General features: G+C 46.4%; 1 protein-coding gene across 1 annotated transcript in view; it reads right to left on the bottom strand.

Moving 5' to 3' along the window:
* The window catches only part of LOC138526910 (branched-chain-amino-acid aminotransferase, cytosolic-like), a 392,104-nt gene that overhangs the window by 119,867 nt on the left and 252,889 nt on the right, over positions 1-19,348 (bottom strand). The window contains exon 6 of the mRNA XM_069637744.1: positions 19,146-19,309. Within this exon, the coding sequence (XP_069493845.1) occupies positions 19,146-19,309 (164 nt within the window). The remainder of the gene's footprint in view (positions 1-19,145; positions 19,310-19,348) is intronic.

Below are 19,348 nucleotides of genomic sequence, written 5' to 3'. Positions count from 1 at the left end.
CTGGTCGGACCATTTTCCCATTCAAGCCAAGATTTCATTACCATCTCCTCCCAATCTCAACACAAATCCACGTATTCAAAAAATGTCTTGCAACCTAAAGAATCTAACAGCACCAAAACTTACTGCACTATTGTCAACTAAGCTTCAATCCCTAGACAACTTTGACGATCCCGCAAAACTTTATTAACCATCTGTCAACTAACATCCAAGAAGCTGTTAACGTCCTGGTCCATTGAAAATGAAGGCAATAAAGTCCGAAACCACAAAGAACACTTGGTTCAATAATGAAATTCTTACTGCCAGACAAGAAAAGAGAGCTCTTGAAAGAGCCTGGAGGAAAGACCCCAATGATGACACCCTAACAATATATAAAAAATCCATTCTCAATTACAAAAAACTCATTATAGAAGCAAAAGCTACACACTATAATGAAAGAATAGTGAACACTCAATCCAATACTGGGGAGCTATATAAAATCTTAGCGGAATTTCAAAATCAGCCTCCTCGCACTAACATCATCAAGGATGATAAGTGGTGTCGGGTCATTCATGATGCCTTTCTACTCAAGATTGATTCTCATAAAGAAAAAATCAGTAAAGCCCTTAGTAACATAGCTGTTACACAATCTATTACTGAAACCAACATCTGTGAAAACACCATCCCTCTATTTTCTTTCACGCACTATACTGAAGACGAAGTATTCAAAATCATACAGGACCTCAAAGCCACATCTTGCCCTGCTGACGACTTCCCCACCAGTATTCTTAATGAGTCCTTAGAGACCCTGGTTCCATGGATTACCAAATTGGTTAACCTCTCCTTTGATGAGGGTCTGGTGCCGGACCTGTTAAAGTCGGCATGGATCACTCCTTTACTGAAAAAAAGAAAACCTTGACCCAGCCAACAACGACAATGACTGGCCCATAACTAAAGTGCCCTATGTTCTCAAGATACTTGATAAACTTGCCTACTTACAGCTACAGGCCCATGTTGAAAAATACAACGTCTTGGGTACCCGTCAGTCGGGATATAGAGCTCGTCACGGAACTGAGACAGCTATGCTGGATCTCAAATCAACACTTGCTAGCATAGCTGACAAAAACCAAGCTGCTCTGCTCATGCTATTGGACCTCTCTGCAGCCTTTGACCTAGTTGATCACAGCTTACTAGTGTCAAGGCTCGGAGAGGACGCCAATTGCTCTGCAAAAGCATCCAAATGGTTTGCTTCCTTTCTGGGTCCCAGAATGGTAAGGGTCTGCGTTGGTGATAAAATAAACAATCTTCACCAATCTCTCAGACATGCAGAGTTCCTCAGGGCTCCTGTCTGTCGCTGCTGCTTTTCAACCTTTACATCCGGCCCCTTCTCGATCTCTTGAACAAATTGGGAGTGCAATATACAAATTACGCTGATGACACTCAGGTTGTTATTCAGTTGAGTGGCTCATACAGCAGCAATTCGGAAACCATTAACCAAATACATAAAGCCATACAAGATTGGATGGCTTGCAATTCTCTTGCCCTAAATGATAAAAAGACTGAACTCCTTATTGTGGCATCTAAAAACACTCGGGCAAAACTTGATCCTAACTACGTCAGTTTCTATATTGCCAACAATACCATCGTTGTTCAAAAGAAAGTGAAGACCTTAGGAGTAGTCCTTGATGAAAAACTCTCCATGAAATCCCATGTTTCCAGCATTAAATCTAGTTGTAGTATTTTAAACAGGAGAATTAGATATATTCAACCATTCATATTGGAGGAGAACTGTGCTCTCTTGTTCACTGCATTGATAAATTCAAGATTGGAGTATTGTAACAGCCTCTTGGTGGGAACCACAGCCTCTAATATCCAATCTCTACAAGTGGCACAGAACAATGCTGTACGGAACATTTTCAATTAGTCGCGTCGTACACACATCTCAACTTTCAGGAAAAAACTCTACTGGCTTCCTGTTAAACACTGCATAACGCACAAGATGCTTACCACGACCCATAAATGCCTCAGTCTCAGCAGTCCTATTGTCATCCCGTATAAGCATCAAACCTAATGTGAGGAACCTTCGCTCTTCCTCTGCGGTCACGCTCAACCATCCCAAATTCGGGACAGCCAAATTTGGAGGTACTACTCTTGATGCTCAGGGTCCCCTTCTGTGGAACACAGTTCCAGCTGGGATGCGGCAGATCCAGAGCTATACCACATTTAAATGTGCCGTAAAGGAGCCACCAGGGGGCGTCGAGATGAGCTGAAGTATCTCCGTTGGTCTCCTACCCAGGGCGCCCTAAAATGGAGTTGGAGCCCCCCTTGTACCCCCAGGAGAGGAGTTCTGACCCCCCCCAGGCTTCGTATGAATCCCCCAGGCACTGTTTGAGTGCAGTCCCGGTTGTTGGCGGAGCCGGGACCTTGGAGAACTCAGCTTGCCTCGGTGGCCGGGGGAGCTGTGTGGAGACGATTTCCCGCCGGCGGCAGCGACTGCAGATGCGTCCCGGTGGGGGAGGGGTCTCTGGCCGTTCTGTGTTGTATCTCCTGCTGCGGCCGCCGCTTCCCGGTGTGGGGTGAAGGTTGTCGGCTGGGCGGCCCCCTCGGCGCTCCCTTGGGACTGTCTGGAGCTCTTTGGCACGTTGCTCTGAGAGATCTAGCCCGTGTGTTCGGGTTGGAGCGGTGTCGTGGCGAGGAGAGAGAGGAGTCGGCGTTCGATCCTCCCCCGATCCGGCTGCGGGGGTGAGCTGTTCCTGCCCTTTCAGTGACTGGGCCAGGAGGGGGCGACTGGTGAAGGTAGATAGTGGCGGCCCTGGGGGTGCTGGGCTGAGGGGCCTTGGCCGACGCTGGATACCGGCTGGGGGGCGCCTGGCGGCCCGGTTGGTGGAGAGGCCTGGCCGCGTCTTCTGTGGCGGCGCACTCCCCATTGCGGAGGACGAGATAGCAGAGAGGCGAGCGAGGTGATCCAGAACCTTAGGGGCCTTTCTCCCCGGCAGCTTGACGGGTGGTCTAGGCGGAGGGAGAAGAGGCCGGTGCTCGGTGTTCTGACTCCGCAGCAGGGCGGGGGTGTTTGGGGGTGAAGGCTTGCATCCCTCTCCTCTGAGGACTAAGTGTTGGGAGTGGAGGAGATATACCCCTTGGTGCGGCCACCTGGTAGAGGGTCCGGTGAGGAGTGGTGGCCCTACCAGCCGCGGGATTGGGCTAGTCTTGCCATCCTGCTGTGTTGTGGGGGAGCGGCGTGGAGCTGCCGGAAGGCTTTTGGTGCGGTGGCCGCTCTGAATGGAGGACCCTTTGGGACTAGAGCCGTGCTAGCTATTGGTACAGGTGCGTGCCGCAGGAGTTTCGGACCCAGGAGCCTGGACTGTATAGGTGTGGCCTCTGAGCGAGGGAAGGGGCGGGCCAGCCCGGCGTCTCCCAGAAGATTGTTGTTCTCTTGCCATGGGTGCCTTTTGGATGCCTCCTGAATGAACTGGGCGCTGACCCGGCAAAAGTTCAGAGAGTGGAGGTGGAGGAGAAGAAGGAGACCGCCATGCAGGCAGGGGCCCAGTTGGAGACGGCCGAGGCCTTGACGGTGAGTCGTAGCATGGCGGTCCTGCTGGAGGAGATGAGAGGTTTTCGAGCGGATGTCAATCGGCGCCTGGACTCCATGGACAAGAAGGTTGACGCTGTAGAAGACCGAGTTCAGGCGTTGGAGGCGAACCAATCCTCGGCAGATCTATTCGAGACACAATTTGACATGAGGTTGGCAGAGCTTGAGAGGCGAGAGGAGAGGGTCACCCTCAAGTTGGACGATCTAGAAAATAGGGAACGTTGTTCCAACCTACGGTTTTTTGGTATGCCGGAGTTGGAGGGGGAGTCTCCGCCGGACATTGTGAAAGGAGTAAAGGAGATTGTGAGTAGTCTTTTTGATGGCGAGAACACCAGCGAGCCCACCATTGATAGAGCCCATAGGGCCGGGGGGCGTGCAGGTGAGCCCCGTACGGTCCTGGTGAAATTACACTATTATGTTGAAAAAACCAAGATCTTGGACTTAGCGCGTAAGAAGGGCCCTGTGGAATGGAGTGGAGCTCAAATTAAGGTGTATCAAGACCTCTCAGCCCTCACCCTGGCTCCACGGCGCCTTTGTGGCCCGCTCACAAGGTGGTTGCAGTCTAAGGGGGTTCATTACAGATGGGGCCATCCATTTTCCCTAGCCTTCCCCTCAGAGGCGGATATCCAACGAGTCTCCCGTGAGCTGTTGGGGGACCCCTCCTCAAAGGCGAAGGATGGGGGAGGTGATGGTTTGGGCGGGAACCGCCCTGGCCCGTCGGGGTTCGCGGGTCGGAGGCGTGTGCGGGGGCATAGGAAATTCAGAAAAGTGGCGCCCCCGTCCCCGGAGCAACCCCCGGATCGGCTCTTGGAGGTGGCCCTGAGGGGTAATGGGGATGGTTTTGCCAGGGGCAGGTCTGTTCCTTGAGTTGTTGGGTCATTGCCTTGTGCCCAGTTCTTGACGAGGGGTATGGGTGGGGGGAGGTGGTCTCAGATGGGGGTGTTTGGAGGTTGTTAATGGGTGAGAGAGGGGGGGCTCATAGCGTTATTTGCTTACATGCTGTGAGAGGCACCCTGGTGGGGATGATTCCTGGTGGCGTGGTGGTGTGGCTGGGAGATGCCGCAGTTATTACAGGCGCTCAGGGGTAGGGGGGCGGAGTGAGAGGGTATCAGGGTTTTTGGGGGGGTAGTAGAGTAGGCAGGGGAGTTTTGCAAATTTTCCTTGTGTTATTGAGGGTGTTTTTAAGGTTGTGCGGGTTTCTGATGGATAGGGTCTCCAGGGGTCCTTTTTTGGTCTTTACTAGTGTAAAATTGTGGGGTGAGCGGGCCTTTCAGAGCGGGTGGTACTCGGAGGGGAAAACATTTTATGGCTATTCTAATGGATGATTCCCTGCAGAGGTTGCTGGTGGGGTCCCTGAATGTGAGGGGGTTGAATTCCCCAACAAAAAGGTCCTTGGTGGTGAGGGAACTAACTAGGCTTAAATTGCACGTCCTGTTTGTGCAGGAAACCCACTGGGTTAAGGGAAAGGAACCAGCATTGCGATCTAAAGCTATTCAGTCTTTGTTCCAGTCTCCTTATAGGGCCAAGAAGAGGGGTGTTGCTGTCCTGATTTCTCCCAAGGCTCTCTTTGTTCCTAAGGCCCACCAATCCGTTCCGGAGGGACGCTATATAATGGTTAAGGGGTCAGTGAAGGGTAGGTTGTTTACCTTGGTGGGGATCTATGCCCCGAACGAGGCGCAGGATCTTTTTTGGGAAGATTGCTTATTGAGGGTGTTTTTAAGGTTGTGCGGGTTTCTGATGGATAGGGTCTCCAGGGGTCCTTTTTTGGTCTTTACTAGTGTAAAATTGCGGGGTGAGCGGGCCTTTCAGAGCGGGTGGTACTCGGAGGGGAAAACATTTTATGGCTATTCTAATGGATGATTCCCTGCAGAGGTTGCTGGTGGGGTCCCTGAATGTGAGGGGGTTGAATTCCCCAACAAAAAGATCCTTGGTGGTGAGGGAACTAACTAGGCTTAAATTGCACGTCCTGTTTGTGCAGGAAACCCACTGGGTTAAGGGAAAGGAACCAGCATTGCGATCTAAAGCTATTCAGTCTTTGTTCCAGTCTCCTTATAGGGCCAAGAAGAGGGGTGTTGCTGTCCTGATTTCTCCCAAGGCTCTCTTTGTTCCTAAGGCCCACCAATCCGTTCCGGAGGGACGCTATATAATGGTTAAGGGGTCAGTGAAGGGTAGGTTGTTTACCTTGGTGAGGATCTATGCCCCGAACGAGGCGCAGGATCTTTTTTGGGAAGAAGTGGGAGTGAAAATTCGGGGCTTAGCTGAGGGTCTGCTGATAGTCAGAGGGGATTTTAACATGGTTCTCGATCCTGATAAAGATAGGAAATCCCCTTCCCCCTGCCCTGCCCAGCGGGCTCAGAGGAAGTTGGCAGATTCATTTAGGCAGACTAATGATATGTTGGGTTTGGTAGACACACACGTAGTGAAGGAAAACTGTGTCCATCTCCACTTTTTTCTCGCCGGTACACAAAGCGTTCTCGAGGATAGATCTTGTCTTGGTAGATTCGACATTGCGGGATAGTGTTGTTAATTTTGGTACGGAGGTAGTACCATGGTCGGATCATGACCTGGTATGGGCTACGTTGGGAGTTCCGCCGGTGGCTCCGGCTAGAGCGCGGTGGATATGCAATGACAGTCTATTGCTTGATAAAGAACTTAAGGAATCTTTATTGGGTTCTATCAGGGATTATTTTCTTCTTAATGATACAGGGGAGGTGGATGTTTGGGGGTATGGGACGCCTTTAAGGCCACCATAAGGGGCGTGCTTATGGAGATGGGCGCGAGAAGGAAGCGGGAGAGGGGGAGGAAAGAGGTGAAGCTGAGGAAGCAAATTGCTAGCATCCAGCCGGGAGGGAAGTTGAGATCCCAGATGGCTCCGGGAAAGTGGGAGGAGCTCCAGAATCTTAAAGCCCAATTGTCAGCCTTGCTCGTGGGGCAAACGGAGAGAAAGCTAGCATTTTTGAAACAGCGGTATATGGAGCAGGGGGAAAAGGCGGACCGGATTCTGGCATGGCGCTTGAGAGAAATGCGGAATAGTAGGAGGGTGAATCGGATTAGGGGTCGTAGGGGGGAGGGAGTGATGTTAGATGATGAGATAGCAGCAGAGTTCGAGCGGTATTACAAGGACCTTTATGCTTCGGAATATACTGGGAATGGGACCGATGTAGATTTATTTTTGGACTCGTTGCATATCCCGTGCCTCTCCGCAGAGGGCTTTGACAGGCTGGAGCTCCCAATTTCCCCCCAGGAGGTGCTGGATGCTATTATTTCCCTGAAGAGTGGCACGGCTCCAGGGGATGATGGCTTCACGGTCTGTTTTTACAAGATCTTCCGCTCCGCGGTGGCCCCTTTTTTGGCTAAGGTATTCAACGCTGCCCTGGACTCGGGTTCTCTTCCCCCCTCTATGATGACTGCTCTCATAGTGGTGCTGCCGAAAGAAGGGAAGGATCCCGAGCAATGTCAGTCCTATAGACCCATTTCATTGCTTAACGTAGATGTTAAGATTTTAGCCAAACTCTTGGCGAATAGGCTGTCTAGTTATCTTCCCGGCCTAGTTCACGGCGATCAGGTTGGGTTCATCCCTGGTCGACAGGGGTTGGATAATGTGAGGAAGACCTTGGGGTTAATGTATGAGTCGTCAAGGCCTTTGGAGGCCTGGACAACCTGGAGTTGTGGGGGGAAGAGAGAGGGAGAAGTTGGGGGGTGAGGGGGTAGCTGTTGGGTGGAATTTGAATTGTTCTTGACTTGTTCTCCTCGGGAGAATTTGTTTATCTCTTGTTGAAAATTTTCAATAAAAACAAAGTGGAACAAAAAAAAAAATTGCCGTAAAGACTCACTTCTTCAACTTGGAATAACCTCCTGACTTTCCTTTCCTTCTGCCTCTTCTGCCTGTTTGTCTCGTCTTGTTCTGTTTCTGTGTGCGCCCTGAGGCCCACAGGCATGTTGGCGCGTTACAAAAATTAAAATAAATAAATAAGTCTGGCACCCGCACCCAATTATAAAGTGAACAATGCAAAAGTCATGGCAGAGAATGTACCAGGGAATGTGATTGCCAGTCTGGGACAGGCACCCAATTACAAATAAACTATAAGAATCAAGAAGAGGCAAGACAACCTCTTGAATGGGTGAAATCCAGGGGAAGGGAACCATACCTTCTGGACTGGAAAATTAAATATTCTGAGAAGAGAACTGCGATTGTGAAATTGTGGTAATCAAGAACGAAAAGAAAAAACCATTGTCATAAGCGATTCAAAGGAAGGGAGCCATACCCCCTGAGATGCCAAGTTGCAAGTAGTGGAAAAAGCAAAGTGAAGAAAATAAGGAAGTCCTGGTAGGAGAATCCCCCAGGTGAATTGATTGTGGGTCTGGGACCTGCACCCAAATATATAATAGATGGCCAAACTTCTTGAATGTTTGGAAACCAGAGGAAAGAGGAATCATAAAGCCCATGGCTGGAAAATAGCATTCTATCGAAAAGGAACGCAAGTTGAGAATCATACCCCTTGATCTACTGTGTTTGTAAAATATAAAGTATCCGAAGAACTCAGTGGAAGAGAAATACCTCCCAAGAACTGTGCTTGTCAGCTATAAAGAAGCCAAGAAACTTGGTGGAAGGGGACTCCCTCCTGAGAATGATGGAATCTTGTGAAACTTTGATCATTTGTTTATTTTTGCACCTTTTGGAACTTTGTGTTGGAATATTGGAAAAGGTTACATATGGCCAGTTGAAAGAATTTATCCCTTTGCACTTTATTTTGAGTTACGCATGTAACGGTCATGTTAGGATATTGGACACAAGATGGAAAACTCTGTATTTTTGGACATTCTGACATCAACATCCTTTAATTTTGTTGAGGCAGGGAACCCCCTCATAGCGATAGGACGAGATAGGTCTTTCTCCAACCCTTTTTTCTTTAATAAAAGTCTAGAACCACCACCAGAATAACTCCTGTGTCCGAGTCTCACTCCTGATTCCTCACAACACCCTACTTCTGGAACAAGTTACCACAGCATATAAGATTAGCCACCTCTATCCTGCACTTCAGGAAGGACCTGAAGACCCTACTCTTCAAAGAACAGCTTGCCAATCGCAGATCATGCCACTCAACCCTACATCACCCACTCTGGAGCTGCCCTGCTGCTATCAATCACAGTTCCTTTGCAACCTGAGCACCCTTAACTGCAACTTCCTGGCTTTGTACCCTATGTAAAGCACTCTGCTGCTTCCCAACTAGGTCTATGCTTTTAAAATCACATACATACATATATAAGTGGTCCTCTCCGTGCAATATACGTCACATCAAAATCTCCCCAAATGTGTACCTGATCATGTGATGTGAAAACCTGCCATGTGATATGGGAACCAGAGCATATCATGTTCAGTCCTGTGGAAGGACGGCTGTGCTCAGACTTGTGCTGGCAACTCCTGATAAATGGGGAGACTGCCCTGGTTTTTTGGGCATTACCTGGAAACGCAGAAATCATTTCCACAACAAAAAAAAGAAAAAAGTAAAAGTTAATGGCTTGGTCAATGCTTGCCAATACTGAAGTCCACTCAAGTATTTCTAATATTTAAATATAAAAAACATCAATGTTGCAAGCAGCAACTTTTCAACATTTCATTTTATGGAGCAGAGAATGGGGTTCTTTCCCCTTTTTTTCTGGCTTGGTTCGGTCAATGTGTTAGACACTGTATCAGACATCGGTTTCCTCCTTTATTCCTGTCCCATTCCTCTCCTTACTTTTTGTCCCTGCCTCTGTACAATAATGCACTTTCCGTGCCAACCCATCTTGCCATTTTTGCACTCCGATGCATTTTTGCTGTTGCATCATTCCATCTCCAGTATTTCCCCTTACATAATGTAGTGCGATACGCGATTTGGTGTAGAAATACTGTTTAATTAAAAGTTACAAACGTTGGTGACAAATTACTGCCAGTTACAGAAAAATCCTTGTACATAGCAAAAGTGAAGCGAGAGCTCAGACCACAGGCTTTGCGCGACAAACCTTTCCACCCGCCTAGGATGTGCCTAGTGCGATAGCTAGGTTTGAGGGGACGGAAGGATAGAATATAGACTATGAATTAGCATTACGTTAGTCAGCACGGTGAGTGACTTAATTACTGCTACATCTCAAACCTTTCCCTCCATTCCATTCCATTCATCAGGGAGACTGACAAAGCAAGTAAAAGCCTATGGGTGGTGGACATACATGGATATTAACCAAAAAGGTTTTGCTGCACTGCAGGAATTGCATGAACAGAATAACATTCAGAGATACATCAGACGACGCAGCGAAGGGTGGATGCTTTGGTGGCATGTTTTCTTTGATAGTTGCTAATTCGTCAGACAATTTGTCGCAGGAATGTCCAAATAAAACTTCAAAGCCCAGTGGACAGCAAGGGAATGATGAATGGTGGTATCTGCCTCTGAAGAGGGGTTCCAGAAAAAGGTTCTTAATGGATATGAAAGTCTGACAAAATCCTTGCAAGGTACATGGGATCCATACATATAAGCATTCTTAGCCCCATGGTTCAGAAGCGGACACTAGAAGTTGACTGATTCTGCAAAACTAAACTTCAATCAACTGGAGCCACGGAATCAAATAATATGTGCAAGAATCATCGAAAGAACAATGCTAATGTCTCAATTAGGGTGAATAGCCACTATTGGGATGAAAAAAAATCTTTTCACCACCTGATTGTAAAATGAAAATAATTCCACGTACAGAGTGTGGTAGGCTCCCAACTCCTCTAAATAAAAACAGCACAAAGACCAGGCCCCCTGAACGAGCCAGGTGAGTGAAGAGTGAGCACATGGGGAAGGGAGCAGGTAAAAGGATATAATCCTGTCCCTTCAGAGAGCATTGAATGTGTCTAGGCTTTCGTTAGCCCTTGTATCAAAGAGGTCTAGACTATCAAATGGCACGTCAAAATGTTTAGCTTGCAAATCTTGTGCAAAGTTAGCAATGCACATGCACACATATCACTTTGTGACTGATCCTGTTCCCACTGAATTTGATAAGCAATGTGTGGTGTGAAGACCAGTTTTCGGAAGCTGTAGAAGTTGTTTAATGGCCTCTGTTCCAACGTGAGCTAGTTGCTGAAAAAAGCCTTGAACATCGGGTGAAGGCTTATATTGCGTCATAGTACAGTAGGCATTGAACATACAAAGGGCAAAACTGGCAGAGGAAAACGCTTTCCTTCTCCAAACATCTTCGCCTTTGCATTCCCGCTCTTTGCGAGCAGTAGAAAAGGCTGTAGTACTTAAGCTGCCTGGACCACATGCATGACCAAGCTCTCTGGTGTAAGATGTGCTGTGAAGAACAGAATGTCTGTCAACGCGGTCCGATGTTCCTGGGGCACAACTTTATTAATAGGGGAGGACTAAAGCTGGCCTGCTCCATAATCAAGGATTCCATGAGGTCTTCGCTAAATGGTAGTGAAGGAGACCCAAACGTGGTCTTCATTACACCCATCGCACTCTCAGCCCAGCGACAGAGAAACAAAAGATGTACATCGCAGGTGTGAAAAGCGCTATTCAGACAACCGTTCAGACCATACCCAGATGACAGTATTGAAGAGATACAGCGGTAGTCAATCAAACAGGACGACTGGCTGCAACTTCGAAGAACAACGATGATGTCATCATGACATGCATACCTAAGACACAAAGCACACAGACATCCTGCACAAAACTACACAAACACTTTAGTTTAATGCTTATGACTCACCTAGTTAGAGGACTGACACACATATACCTCTTGCTATGAGGAAACCAAGACTAGGAATACATATGAACGGCTTGCCTAGGCTTAATTGCAACTAACATGGAGGGCCATGCAAATTAAGATGGAAGCTACAAGTACATTGGAGTTAACGGGAAAAGCAAGATGAACTTCAGAATACAGGGAAAGGCTGACAGAATGATTCTGCTGGAGCAGGCACACAAAGCTTCCAGCGCAGACACCGTACACAGACTCACCAAGGACAAGTAGGGAAGGAAAGTTTCCAGTTAACTGAAGAGATAAGACACCTGCAAGCGATACAGTCAAAAATCCTTTTAATTACAAACAAGAGTGCTTCATTCTGTGATCCCAACACAAGTGACCTGAATCTACGAGACAGAGCATATTCACTCGATGCAGACGGAGAAAGTTGTTCCCATCTGACCAAAGGTGGAAGGCTACAACAGTTATACAGGTTCAAAGCTGTCTCTGGGCCTAGGAGATCGGAGAAGGTAACTTATTGGGAAGATGCAGCACCTTTGGGGTCGTTCGCACTACCTTGAATAGTTGCACATGGCCTGGTAACTGTCCAAAGCCAAAGCTCCAAGGCTTAGAAGACCCTTTATGTCCAATCCCTAATCGCCTTCCACGCTAAGCGTACACTGTGTTGGACCAGCCAATCATGTTTATGCTAACCTGTAACTTTGTATTTGTGATACATAGAGGTGGTCTCAGGAGGAGTCACCAGATATGGTTTACCCAATGATCATACTAATCCCATACATATTACATTTGTAGTTCACCTAACTAACCAATCCAATCCCCCTGCAGGTTTTTTGAGGAGTGGGGTGATCAAGGCAGCTTTAATACCTTTTGGAACAATGTTGTTACGTTTTTGGGATGTAACCTTGTTTTGTGATATCACTAGTCAACAAAATCTAACAGGCACCTGGAGAGAGAGCTATTGAAGAATTTTGCATTATTCATGTTGCGATTCCTGCCATTTTAACTATTAATAAAGACAGTGAACTTTGTCCTATGGCTGGGTCTCCCGTTCTTGGGGCACAGGATTTCCAGGGCCCAGGTCCTTTTGCAAGTAAATGTGGAGACTACTCATAGTTCCCCTGCCATTACAGTAGCAAAGGAACTTTAGATATTTTAGGTTGAAAAATATCTGTCAGGCCATGTTTCACATTTGGAGCCACAAAGCCCAGCATGTCCTCAGCCTTCACTATCAGGCTGCTAAAAGTTCTATATTCCGGGTCTGGGGTGAAATGTCATGTGCGCCTTGTTCAGAAACAGGGGAAGTGTATCACCAACTTGCCTCCTGTAAATCTTCAGCCAAATTGCAGAAAGATGAATCTGTAGGCTCCTTAGGCAGAGATGTCAACCTAAAAGGGACTTGCGGCTGAAAACCATATGGTAAATCCTCAACTATGCAAAAAAGGTAATTACCCCACAACAAATATTTTTCACCATAAGGCATGGCTGAAAGCCGCTACAGCGGTGCTGCCTTCGATAGAGACAACTGTACTGGTGTGGAGAAAGATAACAAGGAGCGCAGTGTTAGGACCAAAGGTGCCAGGGGTGCCTGCTCTTACAACATCCTACTCTGTTCCCAACCCTTGGCAATGTGGCAATGTGATCTAGGAAGACCCAGAGCTGTCCTTATCCGGAGCTGCAGGGACCACAAGCGGATCCACTCTGGATGGAGGGGTGTGCATGTTTAAACAAATGCATGCTCGCAATTCTAAAGGCCTCCCCATTGCTCCAAATATGGAGGCAGAAGAATGGAAGAGAGGTTTTGTATTTACCAGTACAATATGGTGTGTGGAGTTGACTCCTACCACACAGACTGAGTCTCAGCTGCTTTGTTCTGGAACAAGAGAATAAACTCAAATGGTGATGATGTTTTTTCGGATTCCTTTTCTTCCCATATCTCGTTTGAACTGAAACAATGGTATGGGGATTGTGAGACAGGCATGGTATCAATAGAGATGACACAGACAACAGAAGTGCAATTCTAAACAAAACTGTATTGATGATCAGGATGGTGTAGCGCCTAACTAGCCCTATACTATAGTGGGATATTCCATGTCTAAAGAAACCTAAGGAACGTCTTTTTCTGCAAGTTCAAAATGAAAGTCTGCCTGTGTCAAAACCTATGCTTGTCCTCACAACTATAACAAAACATAGTGCGGGAATCTTTCTCAACAAAATAGAAGTGTTCAAAAGTAAATACTGAACTCCTTTCAGCTCGAGCTCTTCTTGGGTTCCCCGTTTCAAGTTCAACACAGTTCCAATAGCGATCCAGTACAATAGTGTTTAATCAAGATCTGAAATTATCTTCTCCAAGTATATCACAGTTCGCACACAACGGAGGTCATGGGACTCCCTTCCCCAAGACAAAGTCCTTCCCTCGTTTGACTCTCAGGGTTCCCTTCCCCAAGACTTCAACATAACATTCACTTTGGGTTTCATCTGCTCCATAGTTCAAAAGAAAACACTGGGTCGGATTGACCCTCCTTCATGTTTGCTTCACCAAGTATTTCACAGTTGTTTATAGCTTGTTCATCGTTCAGAGTTTCAGGTCTAGGCGCAGTTGTCAGACCACACGGTTCACCCAACACAGGTCACGCAACCAATAGCCCTGCATATTAGCAGACTTTCTGTTCTAGGTGCAGTTGTTGGACCACATGCTCCACCCATCACAGGTCACGCACCCATAAGTCTCCCCAAAGCTATTGGGCCCCTTGTGGACTCTTCATCTTGGGCTTTCACGGTATTCTTTTTAACCCTCTTTGATGCCAGTTCTTGGGTTGTAATATATTGGTGACTCTGTCTCACGTTTGCAACTCCAATTGGCAGTCTTTCTGATCTGATCTGATCTCGTTTGAGGCTGTGAAAATAGACCCTTGATCATCAGTCATTTCATGTCGACATTCACCCTAGGCTGTGTCTCAGCACTAAAACAAAGGCCTAACTAGATGTGTGTGCTTACCAACATGATTAAACATATACAGCCAGAAATTGTAAAGTTCTTGCACTCAAAGAGATACCACTCTGACGCATTACTCTGAAATCTACACTTGACACAGGAGTTATCATGTTAATGTATTTAATATGACCCCCTATCTTCTCAGGTTTCTTATGTTCATCAAACAAGCTAAAGCAAAAGCAGGTATAACATCACATCACACCTATGAACAAGATTGCCATGTGGGCAAAGAGCATGTTTGAATAGATGAATAATAGAATAAGTGGTGGTTTTAGTTTAACAGCATGTGTAACCTTTATGTCTTTATGTCTAATGAAGCTATGCTATAGTATACTACATGCCATCAGTCTAAATGCACTCAGCAAGCCCCCACCCCTCACTCACGTTTAGAGCAGAATGTGCCCAAATGCCTTTTACAACAACCTAAGTTATCTCTATGGAAGACCGTTTGGTGTCTCTTATTGGCGTATGGGCAGAGTGGCAGGGTTAAGCCAATAGGTGGCACTCCTCTCGCACTCAAGTTATGACGCAGGACAGTAGGGGTCTAGGATTTGTTTGTGGCTACTTAAACCTCTACATAGTCGTGTCGCTGGGTCTTAGATGGTCCTCCAAGCAAGACCTAGATGTGTGCATTAGGGAATGTGCCTAGGAATGAGATACCTTGCTAGGTTGCTTAGGGAATACAAGAAATGCATTTACATTCCTGTGGATGAAGGAAAAAAAATCCTATGGGGGCTCGCACTCAAAATTAACCTTCCCAGCACGTGAAGTGAGCAAGCAGGCCCTGCGAGAAAAGGTGTGGCGGGTTCTAAGCACTGCAAAAAAAGCGCATATGGATCAGGTATGTCACAAAGCGCAGATGAGAAAATCAGAGGCAGGGAAACCAGTTTGGCCGTTTCACTAAAAAGTTTGAATATGAAACAATGAAGAACGAATGTAAATGTAGCTTTTTCTTTCAGTCCTCTATATTCCAACACTCATGCATCCCTCATTTCAGCCACTAGAGCAAATGCCAATTGTGTTTTACGTACTTGTCAGAATAGCATTTTCTTATGGCACCTGGGCCCAAAACAAACCAATCAGTCTTTTCCATGAACTGTTTTTCAGACAAATTTAGCCCCTATAATGCAATCGCCAAGTTTAAGACAAACCAAGGCTTTTCATAAAAAAGAATCAAAAGAAAGAAAAATCAAACCACAAAAAGGTTCTTCTCAAATTCTCACCAGATCTCGATCAGGTGTCAGTCACAGTCTATGGGGTTGACAGGACTTGGTGATGACCAAGAAGTTAGCAGTTTAAACCTTCTTCAGTTTAAGGCCTTTAGCAGCATCTTTGATGGGCCTTAGACTCAGCTCTCCAGGAGAATTGGCTCAACATTGATGACAGCAAGAATGTGTCACCAGGGTTTTGGACACTGCCACTCTACTGTGGTTGATCAATGTGGTCCATGCCAGGAAACAGGTTGTGTTACATGGGTTGAGACTGGCAGCTGGTGATCTTTCTCCCAGAGAACAGGTGGATGGCCTGCACGTCCTCCCCCTCCCCAGAGTATCTGTCTCAATGTGCGCTCATGCTAGGGGGAACCTTCTCTAGCCTATCTTTCAGGTACGGACATCCCTTGTACACCTCAAGCACCTCCTCCGCATTCAGTCACAAGTTCATACCTTCTTCCATGACTCTCACCATACTCATAAGTTTGAGGTGAGAGTGCCCCGGACTAGTGTCCCTCTAGGCTGCTTGTCTTCTTGGCCTCCTTCACGCACACTCCTTACTATCATCTCTTATTTCTATTTCTATTTCATTTATCTTGTGCCGGTAACTCGCGAGTCTCGGGGCGCAGGAACATGAACACATGTAATACCATCATAAGACACGGGACAAAACAAAGAATGCAGCTAGATGTAAAATGAGGGTCAATTAGCTAAAACTAGTCGTCACATGCTTCCTAAAGCTTAAGTAATTCACTTCTTTTCTTATATTAATAGGTAAGTTGTTCCAAAGACCTGCAGTAACTGTCGGGAAGGATTTGCCTAGGCCTAGCTTACGATTATGCTTCTCTACCACCACTTTGTTTTGGTCGGCCGATCTAAGAGAGCGAGTGGGTACATAGTGTGAATCTTTGCTTTCAAGTACACAGGAGCTTTGCCGTAAACGCAGCGATGTGCGATGGTAAGGGCTTTGAATTGAATTCTAGTCTCTATTCTAAGCCAATGCAATTCTCTCCTGAAATTGCTAATATGATCGCGTTTGGATATGCGCTTAATAATCCTGACTGCGTTGTTTTGTATAATCTGGAAGGCTTTAATGCATTTATTGTTTGCTCCTACCAACAGGGCATTTCCGTAATCCAGCCGAGATAGGATGGTTGCCCTAGCCACTGTGGCGCAATTATCCTCTGAGAGATAGGGCCTGATGATTTTAAGGAGTCTAAGATAGTATCCGCAAGTTTTTTGTGTGTATTGTGCCTGTGCTTCGGCTCCTAATGATGCTTCCATCATTATGCCAAGTGTTTTAACTTTATCAAGGATCTTGATCGGTGTGTTATCTATCTGAAAAGATTTGTATTCTGGGGAAAGAGAGTTTCTGACCTGCTGGGAACCGAAGACCATCAACTCAGTTTTCTTTCCTTTTAAACACATCCAATTCAGATCCATCCATTGCTCAATGCTGGAGTAGATGTTAAGTAGATTTTCATTTTCCTTCTTATGATCGCCACAAAGTTCAATCACTAACTGAGCATCGTCTGCATAGTTCATAAAGTAGACATTTAACTGCTCCAATACAAGGTAGAGAAATCTAAGATACAAGTTAAACAACAGGGGAGACATGCTGGCTCCCTGGGGAACCCCACAGAGGAGTTCTCTTTCTGACGAAAATGTGTCACCCCAGTGAACCAGAGATGTCCTATTCTTTAGAAATGACATTATCCACCCCTTAGCTGCCTTAGAGCAGTTAGCTGTTTTACTCAGTGCCACTTCGAGAACATTATGGTCTAGAAGATCGAAGGCCGCACTGAGATCCAATAAGACCAGGAGGCCCGTTTTCCCACTGTCCATAATACTGAGCATCTTTGTCTGAAGGTCTAACATCGCCGTCTCTGTACTATGGGCTGGTCTAAAGCCCGACTGTTGGGGATGAAGAGATTCAGATGCATCGACATGCACCTGTAATTGTTGAGTGGCTATCCTATCCATAATTTTCAAAAGAAAATTACAGTTAGTAATTGGCCTGAGATTACTAGGGTTTCTGAGATCCAGACCTGGTTTCTTAACCAGTGGAGTAACAGTAACCCTTTTTATGTCCGAAGGGATTATTTGATTTCTAAAAGAAGCGTTAATAATTTTGGATAGTATAGGTGAGAAGAGATCAGAGTTGTCCAAGATCATTTTTGCTGGAAGAATATTTTCAGCGCAAGAAGTTGGCTTCATGGTAGCGATTGTTTTTTTCATCTTAATCCCCTTCTCCGGTCACCACCTCATCATCATCATCACCTGCTACTTTTACCACCAACTCCTCCTCAGCTTTCCCTTTCTGCATGTCATCATTGCTTACTTTCACCATGTCCTCCTAAGATCTTACTCTCTACTCCTCTTACCACCTCCTCCTCAGCTACTCTTTACCCTCCTTCTATAATTCCTATACCCTCTTCCTCAGCTCCTATAGTTACCTCCTCATCCATCCTCCTCTACTTAACCAGATCCTCTTTTAACCAACTGCCACCAGATTTCCTGCTTCCCGCTCTCTAAAATCGATTAACTATGGGTTCTCTCTCTAAATAAATATATATATATATATATATATATATATATATATAATTCTATAATTCTTACTTTCTCCTGGGCCGTGCTTGACATTAGGGTTTACACCTGGGCATGATTTGCTTTCCCAGTGCATGATCGGTGAGTTGTGAATATGCTTTGCACTGTAAGTATCTGTTCGAGCTGATTCAAAAAGCTGGTCTGCCATAATGGTTTTCTCTTGTTGTGCGAGCATTTACCTGGAATTGCTCTGGCAGCAGTTGTTATGATAAGCGGGGTCTTGGACACAATGGCAGTAGCTGACCGCTCCATTGGGGAAATCAGATCGCATTGACTCAGACTGAGGGATATTTCTAACACGCAGGGCCAGTGTTACAGGACCCACAGCCTTAGCACTCTTGCTACTGTGTTCCCTTATATTGTGTGCCTCATTTAAAAAGCAAGTAACCTAGGCAAAGTAAATGTGGCGGGCCACTGCTCTCTAGTGAGGGAGTTTGGGGTGATCAGGGGATCCTCTCCATTCCTCCCCCAGCCCTGCATCACAGAGCATGCATCAGCGCCTGCCCCCATGGTCGCCTTCCCCGCCATGCCCATCATCAGGCAAGGGACACCATGACAGACACCATAGATGGTTTGTTGTAGCTAGTGCAGCATATTAACCAGACCCACAGGACATAGACAAAAGGGAAGAGAAGAACAGAAACAAATAATTTGATGTGCAAGAAATGAATGCACAGCTTTTCGCTGATGATACTGCAGAGCCTGTGTGGAGAAGACTGCAGTTTGGGGCTATAGCATGCACAAGGATGGATCTGTGATGGGTGGGTCCCCGTGAGCATACACCCAGTACATTCTTTTCCTCATTTAATGTCCTCCCGCCCCCCGCCCACCCACCATGGTCTGTCCTGTACCCATGAAGGGCTACATTCCACAAGTATGGTGAAAAGAGAACTTGGCACAGGAGTATTACTGAATCATTCTTACTCCTATGCCCATTCATTCTTGATTCCTTGTTTTCAGCATAAGATGGGAAGTTACATCTCAAGTGAACAACTTATAGTCTAGACAAAAAGTCACACAAAGGATAACATTGGCTACTCACCCGCCGAGTTTGGAGTCCCCCACACCACCCATCCACGCGCGCACAAATTTGGGATCTGCCAGGAGAGAAATGGGGGTGAAGCCACCCGACGGAAAGTAGGGCCCGACTGGCCCAATGATGCAGTACAAAAGTGCGTGATTGGATTTGGCCACTCCAAGAGATGGCTGTAATTAAAGAATAAGAGAAGAAAGAAAATTAAAAAA

This window comes from Ambystoma mexicanum, chromosome 1q (genome assembly GCF_040938575.1).
Source record: "Ambystoma mexicanum isolate Mex_15411 chromosome 1q, UKY_AmexF1_1, whole genome shotgun sequence".
Classification (NCBI taxonomy): domain Eukaryota; kingdom Metazoa; phylum Chordata; class Amphibia; order Caudata; family Ambystomatidae; genus Ambystoma; species Ambystoma mexicanum.
Note: the sequence above shows the minus strand (reverse complement) of the source record. Positions and strands in the feature narration are given on the sequence as shown.